This window comes from Cucumis sativus, chromosome 4, assembly GCF_000004075.3.
Source record: "Cucumis sativus cultivar 9930 chromosome 4, Cucumber_9930_V3, whole genome shotgun sequence".
Lineage (NCBI taxonomy): Eukaryota > Viridiplantae > Streptophyta > Magnoliopsida > Cucurbitales > Cucurbitaceae > Cucumis > Cucumis sativus.
Window position 1 is genome coordinate 10796330 of NC_026658.2, and position 27984 is coordinate 10824313.

The following is a 27984-nucleotide window of genomic DNA, read 5'->3' on the forward strand; positions in this document are numbered from 1 at the left end:
AAACAATAATAATAAATCCCAAATCCTTTCTAAACATCAATCTCATCTTATCGATTGAATTGTTCACTCCAGGTGAAGTTCAAACAGAACATGTTAATCAAATACACAACTTTCTTAGAATCAGATTCAATCATAGCAGATGAAAAAGAGATATATCAAAGAGAGAAACTCAATTAAAACATTATAAATTCAACCTACGATGGTCAGCTATCTAAAAATTAATTTCACTCGTGCTCGTAAACATAGCAAAGGATCTCTAGGTTGAGAGGGTATTATCGTCTTGTTGTGGAAAATAGTGCCATTAGCCGGAGAGTGGAAGCGGTAGTTTTGCAAGAAGGGAACTAAGTGGTGTCTGTTTTCCAAATTCAAACGGAGGGAAAGTGAGTGGGAAACGGAACGGAGACGACGCTAACTAGTTGATCAGAAAATCCCACTAGAAGCTTGTATTCAGTAGATCGCCACTGCTTCCCACCGATCGCCTCCACCTTCAACTTTGCAATCCACTCCCGCAACCATGGGTTCCGGTCTCTCCTTTTCCCATTCTCCTTATTTCATTACTTTCTTTTGTGTCACTTCTTTGATTCTACCACTGGTTAGGGTTTTAGCAACTTTTTCGACTTCCTGCTGATCGACGCGTTTGCATTGCTTTGCCAAGATTTTCCTGTTTTAAGCTGATTAGTTTCTGAATTTGTAATTTAGATGATTGAAAATTTCTGCGTCATTTTTGGTTTGAATTATTGTCTTACGCATGGAAACCTAGCGGTTTCTTTCATTTTTAGACGGGGGAGATAACGCATATAATTGATGTATCATCATTCGACTTGCTTGCTGTTGTTACCCATTCATAGCTTATCTGTTGAACATTACCCGGGAAAGTAATGAGTTTGTTTATCAGTTTACGTATTAATTAATGTATTGAACTGCGAGGGCAGATGCGGATATGGAAGATTATGGTTTCGAGTATTCGGACGATGAGCCTGAAGAGCAGGACGTTGATATTGAAAATCAATACTACAACTCTAAAGGTACCTGGAGTGTTGCCTCCAAGCCTTGCAATCACATTCTTTGTTGTTGTATTTTGTTTTCCTGTTTTTAACAGCATCATTTGATCCAATTTGTTCATTAATAGGGTTGGTGGAAACGGACCCCGAAGGAGCTCTTGCAGGGTTTGCTGAGGTGGTACGCATGGAACCCGAGAAGGCAGAGTGGTAAGTGTGGTAGTGAATTCCTTGTTTCTGCTTGCTAGATACTTGGACACAAAATCTATGCAGGCTCACTATCCAATATACTTTTTGTTCACTCATTCATTTTGGATATTTTGGTGATAGGCTGTGTTTTATAAGTTCTTAAATTAGTGGAGTGATTATGGTAGTTTAACTTTATTTTTGAAACAATAGGGTTAAGCAGGTTTTCCCGTGAGATTAGTCGAAGTGCGCGGACACTCACGAATATAGAAAAAAACACTTTATTTTTTTAAAAAACTTGTAGTTTATCTTCTCGATGACTGGGTTTACATGCTTTTTGAAAATAGAAAAACTTGGATTGAAGGAAACATAATTTCTATTGTTGATCATGATCCTATGTGGCCTGGGATTCTTCATAGTAGATAATATGCCCCCTTAGATTTTATCCTGACTCGATCACAGCTCATTAGTTGCTCTTTGAAATCTTTGTTTGACAACCTCAATATTTTATATTCAATGCTTCTTCTGTGGAATTACTGTTAGATAGAATTGTATCTCAGTTCTATCTTTGTTGTTATGAATTTGTTCTCATTCCCTTTTTTTTGGATTTGCTAGGGGCTTCAAGGCTCTCAAGCAAACTGTCAAGCTTTATTATAGACTGGGGAGGTATAAAGAAATGATGGATTCATATCGAGTGATGCTTACATACATAAAATCAGCAGTGACCCGTAATTATAGTGAAAAATGTATAAACAATATCATGGATTTTGTATCTGGATCAGCAAGTCAGAGTTTTGGTCTCTTGCAAGAATTTTATCAAACCACTTTGAAAGCCCTTGAAGAGGCAAAGAATGAGGTTTGAAAATGATTCTGGTTTTACGATCTCATGTATTCTCTAACCATGATGCCTTACATTCTGTTCTCTCTTGTGGTGCAGAGGCTTTGGTTCAAAACTAATTTAAAGCTTTGCAAGATTTGGTTTGATATTGGTGAATATGGTCGCATGATTAAGGTGACTTTCTTTTCCTTTCCTTTCCTTTTCCTGATTTTTTTTGCATGTACATGGTTAATCAAATTCATTTTGACCTCAGATTTTGAAGGAACTCCACAAGTCCTGTCAAAGAGAAGATGGTACAGATGATCAAAAGAAAGGAAGTCAACTTCTGGAAGTGTATGCCATTGAGATTCAAATGTATACTGAGACTAAAAATAACAAAAAGCTCAAGGTAATGATCTGTAGCAATCCTTTTTTTTTTCTAGAGCTAGCTCTCAGCTCTGTGTTTCATTTCTTAGTAAAGAATTGCAGTTCACTTCTTCTTCTACCTTTTTTTGTGGGGGGGGGGGGGGGGGGAGGGTGGGAATTTTGTTGAGACAGTTGGTTCATCCTTGGTATAGAGATCTCACTATGGGTTGTGAAGTTAGATTCTTCAATTAAGAATAAGATGGTCATATTTGGGAGGATTAAAACAATGAAATAAATGAGCAAAGAATGAATCCAACTTGGTTTAATCATCTTAATTACATCAAAACTATTGATAGATTTCCAAGAAGATGAAAAGACAGAGCATCTGCACATGGCTAACCTCTCTCTCCACTGTTCTAAAGTTTTATTCAAAATTGGAATAATAGTAGGCTTTAGCTGATGAGCGTAAATTTTCTTCTGAAAGATCTTAGAGTGGTAGAGCCACAACCACAAACATAATAAAAGGCATATTAAGCAGCTTGTTGCAAGCCCAAGCGAAGTGGGGGAAACGCTGACACAAGGTGTCAGCAGTTTCTTCTCCTTTTTTGTGCCAACAATTCTAGTAAGAACATAAATGGCCTGAATTTTGTCGTCTGTATTAAAATCTCCCAATGTAATGATGGAACATCCTTTGGAGGAGACATTACCTGGATGGAAAGATTCAATAATGGACTGACCTCTCAAACAAACTCTATAATAATTTCCCAAAAGACCATGATTATGCTAATAGATGGATCTGGGTTCTATTTTCTATCCCTTTGTTTGGCTGTGTGGTTTCTTGGTTCTTTATAGTATCTTTTGGAGTATGTGTTCTGTCCCTTGAAGCTGGTGTGTTCTGCTATCAAATCCATCCCTTTGCCAGTTTTGTTAGACATGAGTCTATAAAGCAGCAGCCCAACAAGAGGTGCCTCCCAGAATTTAAACTAGCTATACAAGAAAAGACCCCAGCCCAAAAGAAAAATGCATGAAGGAAAATTACAAAATTCTTTGAGAGTTATAGGTTACCTATTGTAGTTTTTACTTCCTATATATTTTTTCCTCTGTTTATCTTTGTTTGTCATCTTTCTCTGTCCCTATCTTTGCTGGTTAGTTGAACTCCCTAAAATGCTCTTCTTTTGCAGTATGTAATTGCTTTATTTTGATCTCAAATACTTTCCCCTTGCATTTGCTGGTTATTATGGTGCAGCAATTATACCAGAAAGCTCTTGCCATCAAGTCAGCAATACCCCATCCACGAATTATGGGAATAATTAGGGAGTGTGGAGGAAAGATGCACATGGCAGAACGTCAATGGCCAGAAGCAGCGACTGATTTCTTTGAGGCTTTTAAGAATTATGATGAAGCTGGGAACCAGAGGCGTATCCAGTGCCTGAAGTATGCTCTCTTTCCATTTTCTCATTGTTCTTACTCATTATTAAGGCCAGGATTCAGAGTTATACCAAAACTGAATTTAGTGGAATTTGTAGATTGGACTCTGGCACCAAATACACAAATACTAGGTTCATAAATAACCAATGGTTTTTAACCAACTCATTGCAACACTTACAACTAAGCACTCTAGAAAACTCATGATCAATACGAGCTCACATTCAATACAGTTTACAGCTTGCAATTTACTTTTTCTGGAAGGAAACCAAATCTTTCGTTGATGTGACGAAAACTTCATGGATGTAGTAGCAACTTACAGCTACCAAAAAATTTAACTCCCCATTTATAATATTCAGCAAGGCAGTACTTTTAGTTCCGGAGTTCACCACCTATGGGTATCATTAGAAGTTAAAGGGATCCTACTAGTCATGCTTAGGTTGTTAAATTTATGTTGCATTTAAGCAAACTAGCACATAGAATTGTGAAATGCTTTCTAATTCTCAGTGTCATGCTGTGTCTCTGGCATCCATTTCATACCATCTAATCATTTCTGTGTCCCCCCCACCCCCATAAAAAAAACAGATATCTAGTTTTGGCTAATATGCTGATGGAATCCGAAGTCAATCCATTCGATGGTCAAGAGGCAAAGCCGTAAGTTTCAACCATTGAGCGCTACTTCGAGTTTACCATGTTCTCTCCCTGATCTCTAGATTGCAGGTATAAAAATGACCCGAGATTTTGGCAATGACTAATCTTATTGCAGCATACCAAAGGAATGAGATACTTGAGTTCGAGAAGATTCTCAAGGTAAATTTGAGTAAGAGAATTATATGTATGCATTTTTCAGCTCTTCCCCTTCCTCCCCCTGGTCCAGTTTGGGAGTCGTGGTTTATTTATTTATTTATTCTTTTTACAGAGCAATAGAAAGACAATAATGGATGATCCATTCATTCGAAATTACATTGAAGATCTGTTGAAGAATGTCAGAACCCAAGTGTTACTTAAACTTATCAAGCCTTACACAAGAATCCGGATTCCATTTATATCAAAGGTGACAGCTTTAGTTGCTTGTGTGGTTGTCTTTCCTATTCCTTTCTGGAACCAACTTGCATAATCTTTTGATATCTGGTGTGGGGTTGAAACTTATCAAACTTTGCACAACTTGCCAAGTGTCATGTTTGTGGGGTTGTGAATGTGATGCGAATCCCCCACCCCTCAGATAGAACAAAGAAGAAAAAAGAAGCAAATTACGAGTTTGTGTTTTTCCTCCCAACTTGTCCTTTTCAAAAACTTAGAGAATAGGGTTGTTACCATTGCTTAGATCCATTCAGATGAACTGAGAATCTATTGTGAACACCTTTGCAATTGTAGATAATATGTTATTAGGAATAGTTCAGATGCATCCATTTTTTATTCTAATGGAAGAAATATTAGAAAAAAAAAGAATTAATTAGTCCAGATTATGATTGAAAGATGTTTGTAACTATCAGGAACTCAATGTACCGGAGAAAGATGTTGAACAATTATTAGTTTCACTAATCCTGGATAATCGCATTGATGGTCACATTGATCAAGTCAACAGACTTTTGGAGCGTGGTGACAGGTATGTTCTTTTTGGTTATTTCAATCACATTCCATCAAATGTTACAGAAAGTTGAAGAATATAAAGCGTAATTGGTAACCTCTGCAGGTCAAAGGGAATGAAGAAGTATACTGCCATAGATAAATGGAACACTCAGTTGAAATCCCTCTTTCAAACTGTCAGCAACCGAGTATATTGATTCTTATTGCACAACCTAATTGTTGTTTCATTTACAACTTCACGGAGTGTTGAGGGATCTCCCGAGTCTAATTTTTTTTATGTTAAATTCTACGCCTTGTCTGTTTAAAAGCACAATGTGAAATGACACTGTAAACCCAACTGTTCTTTGGAAGCTCTATCGGATATCCCCAGTTGCCTGGAAACGGCTACACATTATCATAAAAAACCATCCAGGTAAAGTCATGTATATAAAATTAAACCTATTTTATAGGATAAGAAGGGGTCCGTTTGCAAGTCTAGATGTAATGATTAAGGACGGTGGAAATGTTATAGACTTAGAAATGTTCTTGAGGGATAAACAACTTGATTTCATATACGGTATTCGAGAGCTTCTTGAAACAATAGGGCCGTAACTAAGGAGCACCAATTCTTTTTCAGAACTTCGAAAAAATATACAAACAATGCATTGCATTGTGATTTTTCTTTTTCTTGCATTAGTTGAGGACAAAAGCCGAAAGAAGAATTTTGTCATGTTCTTAATTACTGAGGTGTTACTCTGTTAGCTGGTTTCTTCTAATGCCAAATTGTGGCCACATGTTTCGGCCGATTCAATTGGACCAAATCAATTAGCTTCATATCCTTGTTTTGTTTTTTGTTTTTAAATTAATGTTGCATTTATTATATAGGGAATGTGATGGAGGCTATTGGAGTTGTGGTGGAAGGTAATGATTTTTGGTTTTTGTTTGATTTTTTAGATATTTTACTGTTTTAGGTTTTCATAAAAAGAAATTTGGGAAATGATCGATCTTAGTCTTGAAATTGGCTTGTGTTGTGCTATATTTGATTTTAGTTGGTAATTTCTATACTTAGGACTTGGTGGTTTATGCCATAAAGAATATGCCCAAAGCATAATACTACATCTAAAGATTTGAATCTGACACGACAGACTAAATTTTAGGAAAAGAAGAATTAAATGGGTTCTTAAAACGTAGAAGTAAGGTTATCAGTTACTTATCACCACACATTTGGTTGAAACACGAGTCTTCTTCTCCACCTCTTGATTCTCAATTTGTTTTTCCCTTTTGGCCAACCGTGTATGTTAATTTATTTATATCCAAATTTGTCACTTGCTTCATTCTTGTTCTTTTTATTGAAATTTTACTTTAATTTGTGTACGTTAATCAATATTATGTCTAGTCCATTATTAGTGAACAGTGCTACTTTTGTCGGAGGAATAGCTTGATTAAATTGACTTGATAAGCTACCATACCCAATAAAATCTCATTCCTTAAATTGACGTATATTTAAACATCGTGTAATTTGTAGGGTCAATTGGCCTTTAAATTTAGTCCATATATAGTAGGAGAAAAGTTCAACTTTTTATGATGATTTTATCCAACCATGAAGACTATTTTTTGGTTTTATCAAAACATATGTAATAAGTTCTAACTTTTAAACCGTTAGAAAATTATAGGGACCAAATTTGTGATTCAAACTAACGTGCTCGATAATAATCAATGCACCTTTGTATGATTTAAGGAAATTGGCAAGTAGAGGTCACATCAGTTTGTTAAGCTTTTGCATTTTGTTGTCTTTTATTTATATAGTTCTCATTTGAAAATGGTGAGATACGAATTCTTGCAAAAACACTGGAAAATACCATTTCAATAATGCCATAAGAAAGTTTGAAATAGTTCAATTTTAGATTCTATCAACCAATTTGAATTTTTGTTATATTTTGATTTATTTGATTAAATAAACCTTCCAAATAAATAAACAAACAAAAATAGAAATTACAAAAAAGAAGAAAAAAGTGAGCTGCATGTGGAGGTCCTATGCTTTTACAGTAGAGAGTTTGGATATATGCTCTAAGATCTTTGTCTTTTTGTATCACATGACGTTTTATTTAAGTTCAAAGACCAAAAACAGAGTTGAAAGGTTTGAAAATTTTGACTTGAGAAATAACATGTTTAAATAAGTTGAGTTATGTACAGTTTAATAAAAACAGAATACTTATATACGTATCATTTGGTATCTAAGCTTTGAAAAGTTGTAATTATGTTGATTGATTAAAAAGAAAATAATAGCACAACTACTCTTCAATATTCAACATGTCATTAAATAATATATTATTTAATTTTATAAATCATGTAAAATTCTTAAATGCTCTCGTAAGACAATGAATAGAAGTAGTACGATTATTTTGTTCGCACTAACATAGTATAACAAGGAAAAAAAATCAAGTATTAAAAAGAAGAAGCTAATTAATTAGTTGTAGTATATAGTTTATTGAATGATTTTAGTCAAAAGGACTATATATTATATATATGATTTGATTAGGCATACCAAATAGACAAAATGATTTAAAATTTGCATGGAAGGTACAATTTTTTTTTAGAAAAATAAAATTATTAACTAAGAGATATATATATATATATAATATATATAAATGAGAAGAGAGGGGTGAGAATCGTAAATAAGTGTTTTATTTGGGTACAAAAGTGTAAATTGATGGAGGCCGTAGTGAAAAAAATGAGTAAGCTGAGATGAGGACAAAATAGAGCAGAACTTGTGATGTCGGCTTTTTGCCACTGAGTTTCCTAATTTAAACATCATGTGGAAAAATTGAATTCTTTCTTTTCTATCTTTCTTTCTTAAGGTCACAGCTTGTTCTTATCTAAATTACTACTAATTCTCTGCTGTTTCCAGTTTTGATTGTGGGAATTTGTTATATATTTAATTCTTTTCCCTCGTTTTCAATGCAATTTCTTCCTAATTTCACCAACTATTATGTTGCTTTCAATGAAGAATGCGCAAGCTTAAACTATGCCCATAACTCTTAGATAGAGACTAAAACGGCATATACCCATTTCTGAGAAATGTGTGTATCAAGTTAAAAATCGATGGTGTAGGTGTAGGACCCAAGTTTCAGCTAATAAATCTTGTACAAGAGAAGTTAGCGGTGATAAAATCTTCCAGAGGTGAAACACCGCTTAGGAAGAGTTCCCGAGAGGTATCGTGGTGTTCTCTTTTGTTATTTTTTTTTTCTGGTACTGTGTTGATAGAAGGTGGTCCAATCAAAGGGACCATGTCGTTTGAACTGTGTTCTTTTTACTGTTTGGAGAGGGTAATGTGTTATCTCTTTCGTTAATTTGAATTGGGTTTCTGAGGAATTTTGGGTTTATTTACTTGATGATGATGATTTTGGAGTGGATAGATATGGAGAAGTGATGTAAATGTGAAATGGGTAAAAGCGGATAATTACGATCACGTTCATGTTAGGAGGAAGTGGTTTGTCTGCTTCCAATAATCTATCTATCTATTTGCCTAATAAGTCCAGTGGTTGAGCAGGTGAGCTCGAGCTTCTCTGTCTTCTGCTTCTTTTCTCCAGAATTTGGCCTTTCAGCAATCTCAGGAGTCGTTAATTTCTGCTCTGAAGCGGCTACATAATTTCTCTTCTTCATCCTCACTGTCTGTATGTTATCTCTAACTCTCTCTGCCTGTCAGCTTGTTGTCTCGCTTCTCCTTTCTCTTTCATACCACATATGACGTTGTTAGATTTCTCTCAAATTTCTTTTCTCGATTTCTCTGCTGCTGTACATACATATTTATAACTTGATTCATTGATAACCCAATCACCCATTTGTTTCCCTTTTCTTATTCTTTTATTCTTTTCGACTTTCATAAACTTTTCCTGATTCGTCTTTGATACTTTGAAGATCTTGAGGTTGCTTTGGTGATTTCCTCGGATCTTGCTTTTTCTGGTACTGGGGCGTCTTGATTTTATCTTGTTTGGTGAATTTCTTAGTTTTTAGGAAGTGGACTGATAACCACATGTTTGGTTGTACTAATCATTAGTTTAACATTTTTTTTTCTCTTTGGTGATAGTCTTAGACTTTAGTTGCCATAAAATAATCCTTCCCTTTTCATTTCTTTTTTTTCAGGAGAGAGTTTGTACTGCAATTTTTTATTTCGTTTTTCCAATTTTCCACATTTGAGCCTGCATAAGCTGTTGGTTCCCAAAGGTTAAGGAGTGCTGCGCACTTGTGATTGTTGAGTTGAAGGTGAGTAGTTATTAGTTTCTATCTTATTCTATTGTTTCTTGACTTCACTGTCTGTGAGGGATATCTCTGATTGCAGAAACTGATCTCGATTATCGGGATTACCATATTTAACTTTGTTAGATTTCAGTCTGCTTCTCATTCTTACAGCACTCGCTTATGACTAGGAATTCATGCAGGAACTTTGGAGTCTGTAGTTTAGTTTTTTTAACCGATATGTGTAGTTATTTAACTAGTTTTATGATCACAGCAGTTGTCAAGAGTAATTTCTTTTGGCCAATTAGTTTCCAAGCACTTCACTGATTGGTTAATGTGGTAGTTTTATCAATATTGAAGTACCTGCCTCACATTTAGAATATATTTTCTTCGCCAAGAGTGGCAAGTTATGTTATGTTGTTCTCTTGCTCTATTATTGTTTTTTCACCCGAGGGAATGAACATGCAGACAAGAATTGGAACGTAGTCCCTTTTTTCTTCTTGTTAGAATTGTCTTAGGATTAACTGATCTCGTTGGAGTGGTAGCAGAGGTTTAGTTAGAATCCAAGGACTGCGGCTCAAGGATAGAAAAGCAGCTTCTAACTATCACCGATGAAGAAAGTGCGAGGCCCTTACAGTTCTTAGTTGGAACTTTTTCTAGAGAATGAATACTATTAGATAAAAAAGTTCTGCTGGCTTGACATGAAGAGCGATTTGTCAAACTTCCCAGATGAATGCACAGAGCAGTCTTGTATGCCCCTCGCCAATTCCAGCTAATATGAAGAGTTTTCTCTTTGAACTTCTTGGAATAGAACAGTACAAGAGCATGGGTTTCTTTGAGAATTTAGTTAGACTTCGTTGTCTCTCCCCCCAATTACCATTTCTGACAAGTGCATGGGTTTCTTAGCCATTTTCAGAAGAAGCTTTGGAAGGAATTGCTATAACATTACTGGGTATATTATCAATATTATTAGGATATTAGTAGTGACGTAATGGTGACTAGTTAGTGGCTTACTAAATTGTGAACGCCATGCTGATTTAGCTTGTTAATATATGTGCAAAGTAAGAATGAGGATCCTCTACCATGGTGGTATATATGCAAAGTGAAAACACATAAGCATTTGTAGATCATTAGAGCATTTTATTTTACAATTAATTTTAATTGAATCTTTTTTCCAGTAGGAAGTAAGTGTGACACTTTCTAGCCTAAAATTTGTTTATTGCTTATTTTTTTGAAACCTTGCATGATGCAACATTTGGCTGAACATCACTGTTTAGAAAAACATTGCCTTTGGTTGCTCGTATACTTGTAGTTTGCTAAAAATGTAGTTGACTTCACACATCCATTCCTCTTGGTCTATTTTTCTGTTTTGTGTGTCAAGCATGGGAATACAATTGGTATTAGTTTAAACTTCAAATCACCCAGCTACATTCTCTTTAGATTCTCTTCATTCATTTTTTAGTTAAACAATGCTATGTGTTTAAACTATTAGTAAAATTCTTTACCTCTCAAGCAACTTGGTCCTTTTAAGTAATATTTTTTTTGAAACAGAGACAAAAACTTCTTTACTAATGTGAATACTTATATCTGATATGCATTTGTTTAGAAAAGGGTGTTGGAAGATTTTACATCCATGAGAAGATCAGGTGTAAACCAACCAAAAGTCAAGCGTCTTGTTGGAAAATATGAAATGGGTCGAACAATTGGTGAAGGTACATTTGCAAAAGTGAAATTTGCCAAAAATTCTGAGACTGGGGAACATGTAGCGATAAAGATCCTTGACAAAGAGAAAGTTCTGAAGCACAAGATGGCTGAACAGGTTTTCTTATAATCTTCATGGTCATAAATTTTTCTGTATTTTCTCTTCTGAATGTTTATATAATAATTAAAATCCTAATTATACCTGAAAAGTTGTTGATGTCAATTAAGAAGATCAAAGGAAGATTGAAAATGGATGATTAATAATTGACAGGCACTGGCTGTACTGTGTGCTAATCTAGAGCCCACAAGAAAGGGGGAAACTTATATCCACAATTTAAGTTTTTGGGTTTAATTATAGTTTAGCAATGACAATCTATGAATCAGTGAGCTCTAATATGTTGATTAACCTACAGATCGTAAGCTTCCTTTCTTCTAATTGTAGATCTTCGTTTCAACCTCTTCTGTCACCCCCAACCCCGCCCTCTCCAAACAAAAAGAAAAATCAACATCCAAAAAGGAAAAAAAGAGTAGAAAATAAAAGAAGTAAAAAGGAGGGTGTGTAGTCTGATTCCTTATCAAAAGTGCCTTTAGATATAGGAACTTGTGAAGTTCAAAACAAAGTTAAAGGTTCTTAATGCTTTTACAGATAAAGCGGGAAATTGCCACGATGAAACTAATACAGCATCCACATGTCGTCCAATTGTTTGAGGTATCTCTCTCTCTCATCTTCGACAAAGCTCCTTTTCATTTTTTGTTCTGTATCTGCTAAAAGGCTAGTCTAGAAGGCGGATTTTGCAATTTGAAGGTGATACTTGAAAATGGAGAGTGCTCTATTTTCTTCTGAGGCCATTTTCTTAACACAATTCTCAGAAGTGCTCTCAGCAGTTAATGTCTGATACATATTCTTGTGAAGCTATTTTCCTTAACAGTTCTTTTTATTTTCAGGTGATGGGGAGCAAAACAAAGATATTTATTGTTTTGGAGTTTGTTACTGGCGGAGAACTTTTTGATAAAATTGTGAGTATTCTTTTTCTCAGAATATCCATTCCAACTTCTCTCTATTAGCTTTAAGTTTTTCAAGACCTCTTATCCAAGGTGGTAGAAACTGTATGTTCAACGAAAAGAGACAAAAACTGTAAGGAAGAAAGACGCCTAGAAAAGAAAGTAAAATGTTGTGCTATTGGCAAACTGATCCAGACCCGAATTCACCATTCTTTGGACCTTGGTATTCTGTTGACTTTTAGTTAAACTCAATATTGAACCTTCTGTGTTATTCTTGAAGGTAAATCATGGACGGATGAGTGAAAATGAGGCACGGAGATATTTCCAGCAACTTATAAATGCTGTTGATTATTGTCATAGCAGGGGTGTTTACCACAGAGATCTTAAGGTATCATCCATTTCATGTTCTACTTTCCTGAAATATAATACAGAAAAATGTCCAATGATCTGTAGTTAATTACCTCTGTGATGGTTCTTTTTTGCAGCCAGAAAATTTATTGTTAGATGCCTACGGGAATCTTAAAGTGTCTGACTTTGGCTTGAGTGCATTATCACAACAAGTTAAGGTAAGTTTGACCTTCCTGCTTTGAACGTAAAGCTCTCTAGTCAATTTGTTGATCCTGATGTTAAACTTGATTGATGTCAAATATGTCAATTGGAGTTTTTGATTTGTATACTTCCTTTACTTTTGGTTGAAATGCCTTATAGCTCCTCTTTTGTGGGGTTTTTTCTGGAGGATATATAATTTCAGTTTCCTTTATTGACCACACACGCACGCGCAAAGTAAAAAGAAAAGGCACTTGAGTCATAATAATTGAGTACTTGCCTAGGTGCAAGAATTGGGGAAAGCATGGACAAAATGTCGCTGCCAAGTGAAGCATTTAGTTTGCTCTCATTATTGCTTGCACAGCAGAGATACCACGGGACTTTTCATGTGCAGATGCTTGGTTTCCGTATTGGAGCATTCACAAAGAATATGGTTCACGCTCCATTAAGTGCAACAGTAATAGCTGTGATTATATATTAATGCAAAATATCGAAATAGAGAATCTGGTGCCTCCCATTTGAGGAGACATCTTTCTTCACAATCTAATTTCAGAATTTGCCCAAGTCAAAATTTCTTAACCTTCCAACTCACATCGAGCGAGCTTAGCTTTTGAACTAACTAACCTAATTCAATAACCTTAGTATCTAACAGATGATTATCACAGATTTCAATCTAACCAAATATGTTCAAACCCAGTAAAGGGGTTTCCAAAAACTTCTTATCACTTCAGCATCCTGACTCTTGTTTCTGTAATTTTTATTCTTGTTTGCAACTTGGAAACTTTATAACATAATTCTTCATAACCATTCAGAAATATATGTATAAATACAGGACTTCCTATTAAATGATGTCACATATAATCGTTTCCCTTCCCTTTTCTTGGATTAATAATATTTTTTGATGAAATGGAAAGAAAAAATTCAATTTGTTTGATGTTGAGGTGTCCTTGGTGCTCTAAAAGAATATTTTAATTCATTTCTTGGAACATTTGGTTGGCAGGATGATGGCCTGCTTCACACTACTTGTGGAACTCCAAACTATGTTGCTCCCGAGGTGCATATGCTATGCTTCATGAAATTTTTATATGTGCACAGCATTACTATAAGTGTCATAACTTTTAATTAACGTTTTGATATTTAGGTCCTTAATGATAGAGGCTACGATGGTGCAACTGCAGACTTATGGTCTTGTGGAGTCATACTCTTCGTACTGCTTGCAGGTTACTTGCCTTTTGATGATTCTAATCTCATGAACCTTTATAAAAAGGCGAGCATTTCTTTTTTACCTTTTCTTTACTTTTTTAAATTAAATCCTACTTCTCTTCACATTTGCATTGTTCACTTCTATTATATGCAGATCTCGGCTGCTGAGTTTACTTGTCCTCCATGGCTTTCTTTAGATGCCATGAAATTGATAGCCCGAATTTTGGATCCCAACCCAATGACTGTAAGCAAACTTTAACCGTGTGTACACTACATACAGTTGTTTGACTACCATGTTTTCGTACCTTTATCATAGATCATAGTTATTTGGATTGGATTACATGTTTGATTTTCTTCTACTGCAGCGCATCACTATACCAGAAATTTTGGAAGATGAATGGTTTAAAAAAGATTATAAACCCCCTGTTTTTGAGGAGCAGAAGATTGCAAACTTGGATGATGTAGAAGCTGTCTTTAAAGATTCAGAAGTATGTCAGATTTGATTTCATTCTGAGCATTTCTCGCTTCCGAGTATTGTAATGTTGCTTATGGCTTCTTGATGTTTATGAACTTTTATCAGGAACACCATGTGACAGAGAAGAAGGAAGAACACCCAGCAGCTATGAATGCCTTCGAGTTAATTTCAATGTCAAAGGGGCTCAACCTGGCAAATTTATTTGGTACAGAACAGGTGTGCACTTTGCCAATTATGAACGTTCAGTTACTGCAGTTGTGTCCCAGCATAAATTGATTGTGAGAGGGCATTTTCCCATACATTTGAGAGAACCAACAGCATTTTACAAATTAATCTGCTTGATGCTATTAAGAGGGGAGAATAAGACATTCTAAAATAATAATTCTGTAATCATCTTTGGGTGTTTGGGCTCTGGCCTTTATTTCGTTCTATCAATGAAATGTTTCTATTCATAAAAAAAAAAGATAAAAAAAAGGACATTCTAAAATAATCATAATAAAAGAAGTTGTAATACCAAGAGAAAGCAAGATTACACCAAAGTGACCCTGAAAACTGAAGGATCTCCCCATTATGGTTCTTTTCCTTCTTAACACAAACACAACACACACACACACACACACACACACACACACACAAAAAAAATCCCTGCTCTGACAGCACAATTTCAAAGAACTCTATAGCCTTTTCGGTAAAATGATGATCACTAGCTAAAATATTGCTTCAAGCTACTTGCTGTACTTGATCTTTGAGTGAAGCTTCCCGATGGGATCAACCCTCTGTTGGGAGTTATTTGTAGTAGCTAGAGGAGAAATAAATGGAAGAAAACTCTTGACTGTGCCGCCTAGCAATTTTATGGTGTACTTATATTTATGTATCTTTTTTCTATAAAATGATTGTCTATGAAAGTCTCGAGGAAATAATGTTGCAAATTGCCTGAGTGAGAATAGTTTAGCTGGAATTGACATGTACTCTTTCTTTGAGGCCAGAGGTTCAGTTCCACATTGCCCGTACTCTCATTTGTTGTACACTACAAAATATTATTGCAAATTTCTGTTTTTGCACATGGCAGGAATTCAAGAGAGAAACAAGGTTCACCTCTAAATGTTCAGCTAATGAAATTGTAAATAAGATCGAGGAAGCTGCCAAACCTCTTGGTTTTGATGTACAAAAGAAAAATTACAAGGTGAGCTAACTCTACACAATAGACTTACAACTGAATGAATTTGAATCACAAGTAGCATATTTTCCTGCTAATTGATATTTTGTTTAACGAATAATCATGCAAATTTCTCTATCAGATGAGGCTTGAAAATGTGAAAGCCGGTCGGAAGGGAAACCTTAATGTTGCGACAGAGGTACTAAATGATGAGGCATTGTATACTTGAGAGGCATTGTGTTCAAAATAAAATCTAACATTTTTTTCTCATTTTTGAATAGATTTTGCAAGTCGCGCCTTCTGTCCATGTGGTTGAGATGCGAAAAGCAAAGGGAGACACTCTAGAGTTTCACAAGGTACTTCCTCTGCTAGTATGAAAAATCGTTCTTAGTCTTTATACAGTATTGATGGTACATGTTTAGAATCATAATAGACTCAACTTGACTAGTACACATACTAGTTCTTTGGCAAAGTTGGTTAAAAGAAGTTATTTATAATGTTTTCATTGAAGTGAAAGATTAAATTATACAATTCATGTGGGTTTTCTTAGGGATGAGAAAGAACACTCTTTGTTTTACTTTTGTAATTCTTATTAGAACTTTATAGTTACTTGTTCTTTGGAACTTTATAGTTATCCATCATCTTTGCAGTTCTACAAAAACCTTTCCACCTCTCTGGAGGATGTTGTTTGGAAGACTGAGGAAGACATGCAAGAAACAAAGTGAAACTTGATGCAGGTCCAATTGTGAAGAACGAAATGTTGTAAATGCTCCACGACTATTGTTTCCTTACGCTCAAGTTCTCAACTCTCGTGTTTGGTTGATTGTTTTCCGTTTTATTGTAGGAAAGCATGGAAAAAGCTCCCAAAAAAAAAAAGAGCTATGACGATGTTTTTTATCGGACATGGGTTCTCAGTGATAGCAAGAAATGTTTGCAATTCTTTTAGTCATATTATATGCTTTCATTAGTGTTTCAAACACAGAAGTGGCTTTCTTAATGCTCAGCTGTTCTCTTAAATGTTTCAGTTTGGAGCAAATTTTTATCTGCTGTCAACAAAAGAAAGAAGTTGAAATATGTTGGGAAGTATAGAACTGGATGGGACTTCCAAAAATGTGCTTCAAAAATAAATATATATATATATATATATACATACATACAAAAACATATACATCTAATAAAGGTTGGGAAGTTTGACTGATAATCTGCCCTGGGCTTTGATTGGGTCAAAAAAATTGTTCTCTTGCTCTTCAGATGATTGGGAAAGTCAAAATAATGATTAAAATGAGTTTGTTATTTAATTTATGACGGCTAAATTGAGAAGTTGGCTGGATTCTATTTTTTAAAATCAATTTTTGGAACTTGAAGTGTGAAAGCAAAAGATAATATAGCCTAAATTCAGGAGGACTAGTATTCTTAAAAGAAGTGATCATGTTTAAAAGGTTTGTAAATTGCAAATAGAAATGATTGTTATGGACACGTTCTAATCATGTCATTCTTACGTGAGAATATGCATACATATTTTTATTCATGTCAATGATATATAAAAGTAAATTATTCTTCAACCTTAGCTTAGGTTTCCAGGTGAATCAGTGACTTGTTTTTGGTATAAGGATAAAAAATTCTTACGCCATTTTCAAATTTAAAAAACAAATGTAAGTTTGACTTTGTAAAAAGTGTACCATTTTAGAATTCAAGAATTAAATAAAACCATAATAAAAAAGAGGAACATTATTTTTCTAATTTTATATATCAATCAATCCTAATTTATTTGTTTGGAGCAGAATTTAACTCAATTCACATTGTGTCAAACTAAAAAATAAACAAGAATTTAACTCAATTGTAACAACAAGTTTGACGGTGTAATTGGGAAAACTTGAAGAGAAGAGGAGAAATCAAGGATGTGATATTGTGAAAGGGACGGGAGAGTAAGAGTAAAAGGGGGGAAGTTAGTGGCGTGACTGAACCGTTTGCCACCACCTCTCAAAGAGACGCTTTTGAAATTTCAACGCAGATCTTTTTTTGTTTTGATTTTGGAAAAAGGATGGCCATGGAGCATCAAATCAAAAATGGAGGTAGTTTTCAATTTTCATGGTGGCCCATCTTCTTGGATTTTTGAATTATCATTATCTAACACACATGGAAACATGGAGTTTCTTTAATTTCTAGCTTTGAGTTATTCAAACGTTGAACTCTTTCGTTGACTGTTGAAGCAAAGCTGGATGAGAGAGATGTTGAAGATTGAGGAACACTCTCTTCTTCTTCCTTATATCTTTTTATTCTGTCTTTTGACCTTCCCCTTCTTCCCCCAATTTTTTTCCCATCTCATTCTTCCTCCCTGTCCTTGTTATCATCATGGGAATCTGCTGCGCTAAACCTGCTAAGCTTGCTCATGCTTCTTCCAGCATTATTTCTGGTGAACTCTCTCTTCAGCTCTTCCGTTTTTTTGTACTTTTGTCCGCCATCGGTAGATTATTGTCAATTTTCATAGCAATGCGATTGGAAAGGAAGCAATTCTCTTGTCAATTATCGGATCTGCATGCTGTTGTAATTTGGTTCTCTTATAAATTTCTAAAGTCTGTTGCTGTTAAGTTACTTGCTGGATGCGCTAACATTTCTATTTATATTGTTCTAGCTTATATTGGGTATTGTGTTATTTGGATGTGAGTTTATTGTCTTTTTTATGTTGGGATTTCCTTAACTGGATCATTTTTCATGGCAGGAACGGATAACAAAAATAGTAAGTCCAACGTGGAATCGATCAATTGTAATTCGAAAACTGTAAATTTTACCTCGAGTGCGCCTGTCATCAAACCGAAATTCGATGTGTCCGGTGCCTCTGCTCTCAAATCTTTTAGCTTCATTGATCTCAAGAATGCTACCAAGAACTTCCGTAGTGAAAGTTTACTTGGTGAGGGAGGATTTGGATGCGTGTTTAAAGGATGGATCGATGAGCACTCTTATCTTCCTACTAAACCTGGAACTGGAATTGTAGTGGCTGTCAAGAAACTCAAGCGAGAGAGCCTTCAAGGCTACAAAGAATGGCTTGTACGTAAACTATGAATTCTCTTATTAATCATAATATGTTTTCCAGATAACTCACCTTAACTTCGTTTGAATCACATCATTTCAGGCAGAAGTAAATTATCTGGGCCAGCTTCGCCATGAAAATCTCGTCAGGCTCATTGGTTATTGCTCTGAATCTGATAACAGACTTCTAGTTTATGAGTATATGCCAAAGGGAAGTCTGGAAAATCACTTGTTTAGAAGTTAGTATGCAACCCCATCACCACCTCTTCAACAACTTTCTTCTCTTGCTAATTTTTAAAGCTGTTGCCTTCTATTCATATTTAGATTAGTGTTTCCCTCCTCCAATCTATAGCACTTCAAGTCTAGCTATTAAAAATTAAGAATTGTCTAAGAAATGTATTATAGGGAACTTTTGTCATTGAAGCATTGTTTATACACAGCATGACTGAAGGAAGAAATCTTTTTGTTGATCCCCCGGCGATCAAGGAGCTAGGCTTTCTATAGTGGCACTTAGGCTGTTAATATCTAACAAACTTCTAGTATCCCTTTAATCAATTACCACAGTTAGTTCTATGGTACAATTATTGCCATCCGGAATAAACTAAACCCTTGCATCAATTCCTTTAAATAGTTCATTTATTTATTTTTGAGTGTGGTGATGCAGGAGTGTGGGCGGGGCAAGTGGCTCTAAAACTTTTATGCTGAGGCTTCTGTTATAAGACGGACGAAACTATGTTGTTTCAATGAAATTGAGCTAGCCAAAAGCAAATGAGAGTAATTCCATGTCCATAGGATAATGAATTGTGTTAAGCCCGACGTAGGTTCACTTGTCAGGGAGTCAGAATAATGTTTGTCATTGCCTTTAGTTGCCACCTTGTTCCTCTTGACTGTGTTTTATTGCTATGAAGTACAACCAGTTATACATGTTTTTTCAAATTTTTGACAGGTTTCATGTGTTGTTTCGGTATTTTTATCTGGGAATTCGTAATAATACTCACCTTTCTCTGCTTTTACAGAAGGTGTTACCCCAATTTCTTGGCGTGTTCGAATGGATATCGCAGTTGACGTGGCACGGGGATTGGCATTCTTACACAGTTCCGAACCTAATGTGATATATCGTGATTTGAAGGCTTCCAACATTCTGCTTGACTCAGTGAGTGATTTTTTTTTTTCCTTGTCAATGGAAAGAAAATCCCTTCTGAAGATACTCATTTCTCTCTCTGTTTTTCCTTTGAAGGAATTCAATGCGAAACTATCAGATTTTGGCTTAGCAAGAGAAGGGCCTACGGGAGATAAGACTCATGTTTCTACCCGGGTGATGGGAACTCGAGGCTATGCCGCCCCTGAATATGTAGCAACAGGTTGGCAGAATTCATTTTTTTTCATCCTTTAATGTTTCACAAATTGATGAAGTAAAACCAAATATTTAATTTCAGAAAGTACCAAATCTATTTAGTTCTTAGCTCATGTATGGAATGGTCGAACTTATTTTCTTGGTAAAGATTATTAAAACTAAAAATTAAGAGGCAGAAAAGAAACGAAGATCCAAGATGAGAGAAATAGTTTTGTACTACATTATGCCCAAATATACTTTTATTCGTTCTTTCCTTCTATGTAGAACAAAGATATTTTTATTCAGGAAATGATGCATTAATACAAGGGTACTGCACTCGTCTCTGACTTTGCTTGGTGATGGTTTGGCCAACTAAAACAGGTCACTTAACTCCGAAGAGCGATGTATACAGCTTTGGTGTTGTTTTACTAGAACTTCTCTCAGGCAAGCGTGCACTAGACCACGAGAAAGTTGGGAGAGTTGAAGAGACCCTTGTAGATTGGGGCAAACCACTCCTAAGCGATGGTAAGCGAATGTTGAGGATTATGGATACAAGGATGGGCGGTCAATATTCGAGAAAAGAAGCTCAAGCTGCAGCTTCGCTTGCACTGAATTGTCTCCATACAGATCCAAAAAACAGGCCATCTATGGCCGAAGTTCTTGACGAATTGGAACGACTACACACTGCAAAGGATATTCTGGGGACCCCAAATGCTCATGCCATCAGACGAACTCCACCTTCTAGATTTCAATCATAATTTGTTTCGAATTGTTTCACCTGCCAACAAACGCACGTCTTACCTACTACACAAGATGTTCGATGTACAAGTTTTGTGGATATTTCAAGTAGAATATACACCCTAGAAAATGTAATCAACACTTACATTTATATATAGACCTTTCAAGTCTCCATATGAGAAATTACGAAATGGCATATGATAAAAAATGTGCACAATCAATTGAAGTAAACAAGATCATTCAGAACATGCCCTAATAAACAAGACTACTAAAGAACTAGAAATTATAAGAAAACAAAAGTCAATTAAAAAAACAAACAAACTCTGAGGGCACATTTTGATTTCTAAGGTTCAGTCTTCCTGGTCAGCTGCCAAACAAAATATTAGAAATCTCATTTACGGGAAGGTTCTACAAGGAACAAAAATACTTTGCAAACGCCTGTACTCACTGTTCACAACTCATCTAATCTATTAGAACATAACTAAAAGAACCTAATTTCTCATTTTCTATAAAACATTGTAATGAAAAATTACAGGAAAAGCTTGTCCACATGTACATACATTGATTTTAAGAAATGAGCTTAAAAGAACCAATGGCTTAACTCTAACCATTTCTATGCTAATTGGAGCTGCCAACTCATCTCTAGCGTGATAATTATACTACGGAGGTGGAGGCTGGAAATGCCTAGAGCATGCTTGATCAATTACGCACTTCCCAAAAGGCAAAATGCAATTACAATCATATTACCACTATTGCTGCCATCCATATTGTTGGTTGCGGTTTCCGCCCATCACATTGGAGCCACGACCAGTACCAGAACTACCAGGATATGGACCATTCTGTGGGTAATTTGGAGCCCCCACGCCATAACCACCACCACCTCCAGCTCCTCCTCGAGGACCAGCACCAGACATGCTACCAGACCCATAGGCACCACCTCGTCCTTGAGCATATTGTGTGTTACCATAACCACCTTGACCACCACGACTTGAGTGGTTGTATCCAGAAGGGGGATTTCCACCAGGATACCTACCAGGACCTGGGGTCCACGAGGCTTTACAAAATGATGGCTAGGCCCTGCAGCAACTGGTTGTTGAGACCCATGAATAGGTTGGTTAGGTACTGGTCGCATTTGTGCGTGTGCTTGTCCAGACTGCTGAATAGGTGGAAGGCGTGCATGCTGTGGGTGTTGCAACTTCTGTCGCTTTGCAGTTTCTTCATGTTGTCGTTGCTGTTGACGCTTCTTCTTTGTCTGGAACTCGTGTGATGATTCATACTTAGGCAAACTGGATACAAAGAAAGCCTTTAGATATACATTGAAGATTAAACGAAAATGATATGGTGTCAACTAAATAACTTCTTACCTTTTAGGATCACAAGGCAATGGATCTGTCCAAAAATACTCCGCATCTAGGGCATCCTTGGCAGATATCCTCTATATTTATAGTGAAAAAGACGTACAAGAGTCGGGATGCAGATAAAGAAACCAAGAATATGGATCAAATAGGAATAGATGAGGATATATTGAATTGCTTTTTGGAGCCTCCAGACCCTTGCCTAAATATATATTTACATCCCTCATGAAAGTAAAAAGCTATTGGGTATGTGTTACTATACTACCAGTAATATAAACATTGACAGTGTTAGTGAACTGTACTACTAATAAAAGCATTAGATAATCATAGTCACTCACGAGTTTCTGTCTTATTGCACACTCAATCTACAAATGCATATTCCTGCCCATGGAGTTCTAAGAATTTTTTGAATAGCACCACAGTTAAACTAGGGGCACTTGCAAAAATGGCAAAATAAGTTATAATAATTAAGTCTACGACATACTTTATTATTTACGAAAATGGCAAAAACAAAGCCTAATCCACCTATATAAAAGCCTAGATTTGATTATTTTTGCTATATTTGAAAAATCACAAACCTTAAAGACATTTTTGCAAAATACCTAAACTAATTTGCCACCCAATACAATTTGACATAAAACTAAACTTCTTAATCATAGTTTCCTTTACTTTCTTTCTTAACCAAGGGTCCAAATGGCCCCTACACAAGCATTAGTTCCACTTTTGTATGCGACCACCGGGGACGGTGCAGCACATCATACTAAATTGTAATAACGAGTTTTGCATTTACGGTTTGTCCCAAAATTATATTGAACTGAAAGTGGTTAATATCTATACCACAAATATCAAAAATAAAAAATAGAAAAAAAGATAGACCAAAGTGATACCTGGGAAGGATCAAGTGTAAGCATCTTCTCCAACAGTTCTAAAGCATGACGATCAAAACTATAAACAAAAATATCAGACCCATAAATGATAATGTTATGCTGATGATATGAACTGCAACACATTAAAAAGGTAAAACAACATCTGAACTTACTGCCGGAAAACTTCTCTAATACGTCTCTTCATTGGCCTCGTGGGCTTGAAATTATTGTACCAAGGGATTTTAGAAACCCCAGGCCAATTGACTTCATCCGGAGCACCACACAGCTCAAAAATCTTGTTTAATTGCTCCGGCTACAACAATTAACAAAAGGGCATAAGAATGCCTGTTTTAACAAACTCATAAGAACCAGACAATTTGAGGCTTTTTAACTTTTAAAGCTCGAGGCACAGAAAAGGGTGTAGATCCATTTCAAAGGGGCACCATATATAAAACACACACACACACATACATATATATAAATTTAGATGTATATATACGTAAAAATAAATATTCATGATATTCATATGAAACTTGCAGGCAAACAAGGTTCAAACTTTCTAAACTTGATAGCAAATTTGGGGAAGACAAAGAATCATAGAGAATGGGCAGGAAGCAAGATTTGAAATAGGAATGTGGAAGCAAAAAACATCAAACTTAACACAAGAGTTTCCCATTGAGGGTTAGCAATTTTTTTTAGAAGCCCTAGGAGCACAGCTCAAGGGATTTTTGCAACTATCCACATTATATTTGCACGTGCCTGATATTTGCACGTGCCTGATAAAGAAGTTTGACCTTGTGTAAATATAATACAGGTAATAATTTACCCAAACAATCAAAATAAATATGAAAAAGGGCATATTACGACAATATCGAGTCTTACTTTTCTTTAAGCATAAAAATTGGCCGAAAAGCCCATACCTCATCCTTCCCAGGGAATATTGGCTTCCCATGTAGAAGCTCTGCAAAGATACAGCCAACAGACCACATATCTACAGCTGGACCGTATTTGGTTGACCCAAGCAGCAGTTCAGGAGGTCTGTAAGTTAATGACAATTAAGACTATGTGCAACCAACATCCTTTTATTTGAAAGTCACACTTCTGGTGATTGAAACTTGAAAAAATAAATGTATGTATGAAAAATGCAGAAAACTGTAGATGATATGACAAGCACAAGTTTCTACAAATTAAAGTAGAACTTTTCGTGATTAATAGAGCTATATACCTGTACCATAAGGTAATGACACGATTTGTTAGATTTGCATTGTGATCATTAGAAAATGATCGGGCAAGCCCAAAATCTGCAAGCTTCAGATTTCCTTCGTTGTCAATAAGCAGATTTGACCCTGCAGCACAAACATTATAATAATAAACTAAACAGCAAAAAAAAAAAAAAAAAAAGAAGATATCCATGAATATTGACCTTCAAATTACCTTTTATATCTCTATGGAGTACTTGATTTACATGACAATAGTGAAGCCCTGTGAGAAGCTGCCTCATGTAACACTGTCCAAAAAAACACAGCAGCCATAATGCTCATATACCATGAATAGCTATTGAAAGAGGAAGAGGATGAATCTTTTTTGCTAATACCTTGATTTGAGGAACTGAAAATCTCATCCCTGGACGATCAGCCAGGCCAGTCAAATCATGGTCCATGTACTCAAAAACCATGTAGATTCCACCTTTGTACTTATTACCATCTGCACAGCCCAAATAAGCTATACAGTAAGAACTCATCCTATTCATTACACTACAACTTATAAAGGATAGTTTGTACTGATGCAACTAAATTCTGTTAAAATGAAATATATCGCATTGAAGCCATGCTGCAAATGATGATAAGGTACATGCCTGGCTTCCCTTGTTCATCCTTCTCAGGACCTGAAAACATGCCAAAACTTGTAGAATTGTAAAAATACAATAATAATAAAAAGGAGTAAAAACCCGCAAACTCATTAAGTATAAATCATAACAAAGCAGGTGAAATTATAAATTATACCTGGAGATGTCACAATCTCTTTCAGCTTGATTACATTTTCGTGATGAAGCTTCTTTAAAATTTTGATTTCGCGTATTGCAGTAATAGGGAACTACACGGACAAATGAACTGAATGTCACATCACAGAACAAGCATATAGCTTAGATAGAAGTTTAACACTAGGAAGAGTTATGACGTAGAGGAGCCACCTTGAGTCTAAAACTTAAACAAGAGTTATCATACATTCATCAATTTTTCAATTTTCAAGTCTATAAAAACCAGCAGTCGAAATTTCAGTATTCTCGTATAATTGCAGGGCTAACAACAATGCGTACTAACAAATATGAACTATCCACCTAAGCAAGATGGAAAAAAAATAAAGTGAATAAGAAGCATACCCCCTCCCTTTCATTATCCATTCTTATTTTCTTCAGTGCAACAATTTCACCTGTTTTCAATTCTCTAGCCATGTAAACTTGACTGCAACCACAGAAGAATAGTAGCACAAATTACTCCAAACATTTTTTAATAAACAACTGCTATAACTACCAACAAAAAATAAACGATCACTGACTTTGCACAGAAAAGCTATTAAAATGTTTAATTGGACAAGGGGAAGTTCTCAGATTGCCATGAACACTGTAGTCAGAAGCATGCATATAATTCATATCAAAGTGAGGAAACCACCTTCAAGGAAAATTATTTATTTTATTGCACACCTAGAACATGACTATGTCTAAAGTAAAGTAGAACTGACGCAGTTAAGGAACTATAAAGAACATTATTACCTTTAGCTGTTAAGTCCAGGAGAGTTTGGTTTGATGGAAGAAAACTTCTTTTTAGTTAGTCTGACCACACTTTCAGTGATTGATAATGGTGCAAAGCAGTTTGGTGTTTGTTGAAAGATCTTTAATATTCTTAGCCCATTGCCATTATCTATCTATGTGTATGTGTTTCAACATGTTATGGTTTTCAATCTAAGAAATAGAGGTCAATAAGACACCATAATGTGTAGACAGAAAGATGTTATCATGTTACAGTATTAGTTCAGATCTGAAACGGCGTCTTTTCCAGATTGCATTCTTATCATTTTCTTCGACCAGAAGCATTAATTCAATGAAAACGCATTTCAAAATTATACAAATACGTTGGAAACCGACAATTTGATATGAGACACACGAAAAAAATGCGACAAGCTTGTGTTCGATTCGATTTTCATTTCATAACTCAAATTCTGGTACACAAGAATTGTTTCCCAACCACGTAAGAGCATGGAGGAATATATCAGTAAATACATATATACAAAAGAGGGAGAGAGAGAGAGAATAAAAAGAAAAAGAAAAAGAAGCGATCAATGAGGTATGACATAACAAGAAACTAGAAAGTAAGAGCCAATAAAGATTTCCAAATCCCAACAAAGAAATGACTACCGCAGCGGATAAATAAAATAAGGCGGAAAAGGGTATAGGCACAAATAGCAGACCCATAAGTGCCTTCACCAATCTGCTCCAGTTTTTCAAAGCAGTCGACACTTCTAGACCCCCAAGAAGGAGATTCGTTCACGTTAAGCTGCCCTGGGGCTGTTACAGCCATAGTCTTCCCTTGGACCCGTACTCTCCCTTCCCTGAAGACCCTACTACCGGATCAAATAATCAGCAATCCGAATGTAGCATTAAGCGTAGAAAAGGAGCGATAACACAAATTTTTTCAACTAATCGTCTAGAGGGAGGAACCCCAAACCAAGATTTGTGGGGAAAATAAAGTAGAAATCACCTGAATTGGGAATTGAAGTTAGGAGTGAAGAGAGTAGACGAACAGCTGGAGAATAAAGATGGTATTGAGAAGGTCCGTAGTCAGAAGAGGCGGAAGAATATAGATGAGCGAGGAGAGGAGAGGAGAGGCGAGCCCTATGGCAGCGTTGGCACCAAAGATTCACCCACAGAGTTGGCGGCGTGAGGTTGAAGCAGGGATAGTTATAGAAAGAGAAGAAAGACAAAGGGCAGCGGCGAGGAGGGTGATCGGAGACGAGAAAAGAAATCGGAGCGTGGTGCCGGTGAGGGCGAGCGGGTGCAGCAAAAATGGGAGAAGGAAATGAAAGCAAAGCAAAATTGGGTGTGGGAATGGGAATAAAGGTAAAGGGTTTTTCCTTTTCTTTTTATTTCACGTGGGAACCGTGGGATTTTGTGTTTTGGGGATTCTAACTTAAATAAAAAAAATATACCATTAGTTTTATCAAAATAAATTAAAATATTTCCTAGCAAAATTTTAGATTTTATCGCAATATTTTTTTTAAATTATTTTTAAAAAAAAATTATATTTTTACAATTACATTATATTTTCTTTTTTTCTTCTCTTTTTCTTTAAAAAAAACATTTACTAACGTTGGGATCTAAAATGTTATTGACTTGTTGTTGCCTTAAGTGCTAATTCTGGGTTTTGAACAAAGTACCTCATTGGGAGGGATTTATTATCCTCTTATTGGTCATGTAAGAAGGATTTGATTTAGTGGTTATAGCATAAAACATTTGTTTGAGCTGAGACTTGATGAATAATATATAATTTGATAGAACTAAGACATGCACAGCGAAAAAAGAATCGAATTTCTACCCTAATTGTCACAATTAACATGTAGCCCTAAACTAATCAAGTTAGGGTTTTAGGAAATATTACCTTTGAAGGTTTCAAAAAACTTTGATACCTTCTTGTCAATTCAAACCAAGACCACAACTAGTACTCAACTACTATCCTCTTGGACAAAGAACCGGGTTGTGGGACCCAATTTGGTGTGGAAAGAAATGGAGATAAAATGGGATTGGAAGGTAGAAATTTTTTTTCTTTTGTTGAGATGTTGGAGGAAAATAAAAAAGAGGCAAAAGTCTTCAACCATTTGAAAACTCCTATTTGTAACTTAATTACATGCATTGCCAAATCTCAACACTTAATGTTCCACTAATAATTAGTGGAACTCAGTGGGCTAGGTGTCTATATCTCATATAGCCACATATC

The 27984-nt window shown here is 35.6% G+C and overlaps 4 protein-coding genes across 13 annotated transcripts; 3 read left to right on the forward strand and 1 right to left on the reverse strand.

The window, feature by feature from the left end:
• Positions 1–360: 360 nt before the first annotated feature.
• On the forward strand, positions 361–5970 carry LOC116403519 (COP9 signalosome complex subunit 2-like). The gene is given in 13 exon segments (XM_031884724.1): positions 361–524; positions 933–1025; positions 1130–1208; positions 1800–2040; positions 2122–2196; positions 2276–2410; positions 3614–3801; positions 4378–4446; positions 4513–4526; positions 4529–4602; positions 4712–4846; positions 5286–5398; positions 5486–5970. Coding segments are annotated over 13 exon segments (1317 nt in total). The 5' UTR covers positions 361–514; the 3' UTR covers positions 5577–5970.
• A 2243-nt stretch (positions 5971–8213) lies between these two features.
• On the forward strand, positions 8214–16694 carry LOC101221173 (CBL-interacting serine/threonine-protein kinase 3). Of its 10 annotated transcripts, XM_004149608.3 has the most exons (17): positions 8220–8570; positions 8909–9032; positions 9502–9621; positions 11201–11413; positions 11942–12004; positions 12241–12312; positions 12578–12685; positions 12783–12863; positions 13844–13897; positions 13985–14110; positions 14201–14290; positions 14412–14534; positions 14627–14737; positions 15591–15704; positions 15820–15876; positions 15959–16033; positions 16328–16694. In XM_004149608.3, exons 4-17 carry the CDS (start codon positions 11228–11230, stop codon positions 16400–16402), a joined length of 1335 nt encoding a protein of 444 aa, XP_004149656.1. In that variant the 5' UTR covers positions 8220–8570; positions 8909–9032; positions 9502–9621; positions 11201–11227; the 3' UTR covers positions 16403–16694. The 10 variants fall into 10 exon arrangements, with proteins under 10 accessions (XP_031739940.1, XP_031739939.1, XP_031739943.1 ...); XM_031884080.1 differs by having other exon boundaries at positions 8214–8570; positions 8909–9110; positions 11206–11413; positions 13985–14290; XM_031884079.1 differs by having other exon boundaries at positions 8214–8570; positions 11206–11413; positions 13985–14290.
• A 178-nt stretch (positions 16695–16872) lies between these two features.
• On the forward strand, positions 16873–20949 carry LOC101203270 (probable serine/threonine-protein kinase PBL3). Its single transcript, XM_011655236.2, has 6 exons — positions 16873–18090; positions 18397–18722; positions 18808–18943; positions 19721–19857; positions 19942–20065; positions 20419–20949. Exons 1-6 carry the CDS (start codon positions 18030–18032, stop codon positions 20793–20795), a joined length of 1161 nt encoding a protein of 386 aa, XP_011653538.1. The 5' UTR covers positions 16873–18029; the 3' UTR covers positions 20796–20949.
• A 189-nt stretch (positions 20950–21138) lies between these two features.
• On the reverse strand, positions 21139–27120 carry LOC101220936 (cyclin-dependent kinase C-2). Its single transcript, XM_004149607.3, is given in 14 exon segments — positions 21139–21820; positions 21823–22061; positions 22140–22210; positions 23018–23075; positions 23170–23309; positions 23917–24034; positions 24222–24342; positions 24431–24503; positions 24591–24700; positions 24852–24881; positions 25000–25090; positions 25377–25458; positions 26462–26611; positions 26752–27120. Coding segments are annotated over 13 exon segments (1539 nt in total). The 5' UTR covers positions 26572–26611; positions 26752–27120; the 3' UTR covers positions 21139–21524.
• Positions 27121–27984: the final 864 nt, after the last annotated feature.

Excerpts from the sequence above, each read along its gene's own strand:
- LOC101221173 (XM_031884080.1), top strand. The coding sequence starts at position 11,228 with ATGAGAAGATCAGGTGTAAACCAACCAAAAGTCAAGCGTCTTGTTGGA. Across the intron at positions 13,898-13,984 it reads CAAACTATGTTGCTCCCGAG|GTCCTTAATGATAGAGGCTA; the intron begins GTGCATATGCTA and ends TTTGATATTTAG. Across the intron at positions 16,034-16,327 it reads ACACTCTAGAGTTTCACAAG|TTCTACAAAAACCTTTCCAC; the intron begins GTACTTCCTCTG and ends TCATCTTTGCAG.
- LOC101203270 (XM_011655236.2), top strand. The coding sequence starts at position 18,030 with ATGGGAATCTGCTGCGCTAAACCTGCTAAGCTTGCTCATGCTTCTTCC. Across the intron at positions 18,091-18,396 it reads TTCTTCCAGCATTATTTCTG|GAACGGATAACAAAAATAGT; the intron begins GTGAACTCTCTC and ends TTTTCATGGCAG. Across the intron at positions 20,066-20,418 it reads CCCTGAATATGTAGCAACAG|GTCACTTAACTCCGAAGAGC; the intron begins GTTGGCAGAATT and ends CAACTAAAACAG.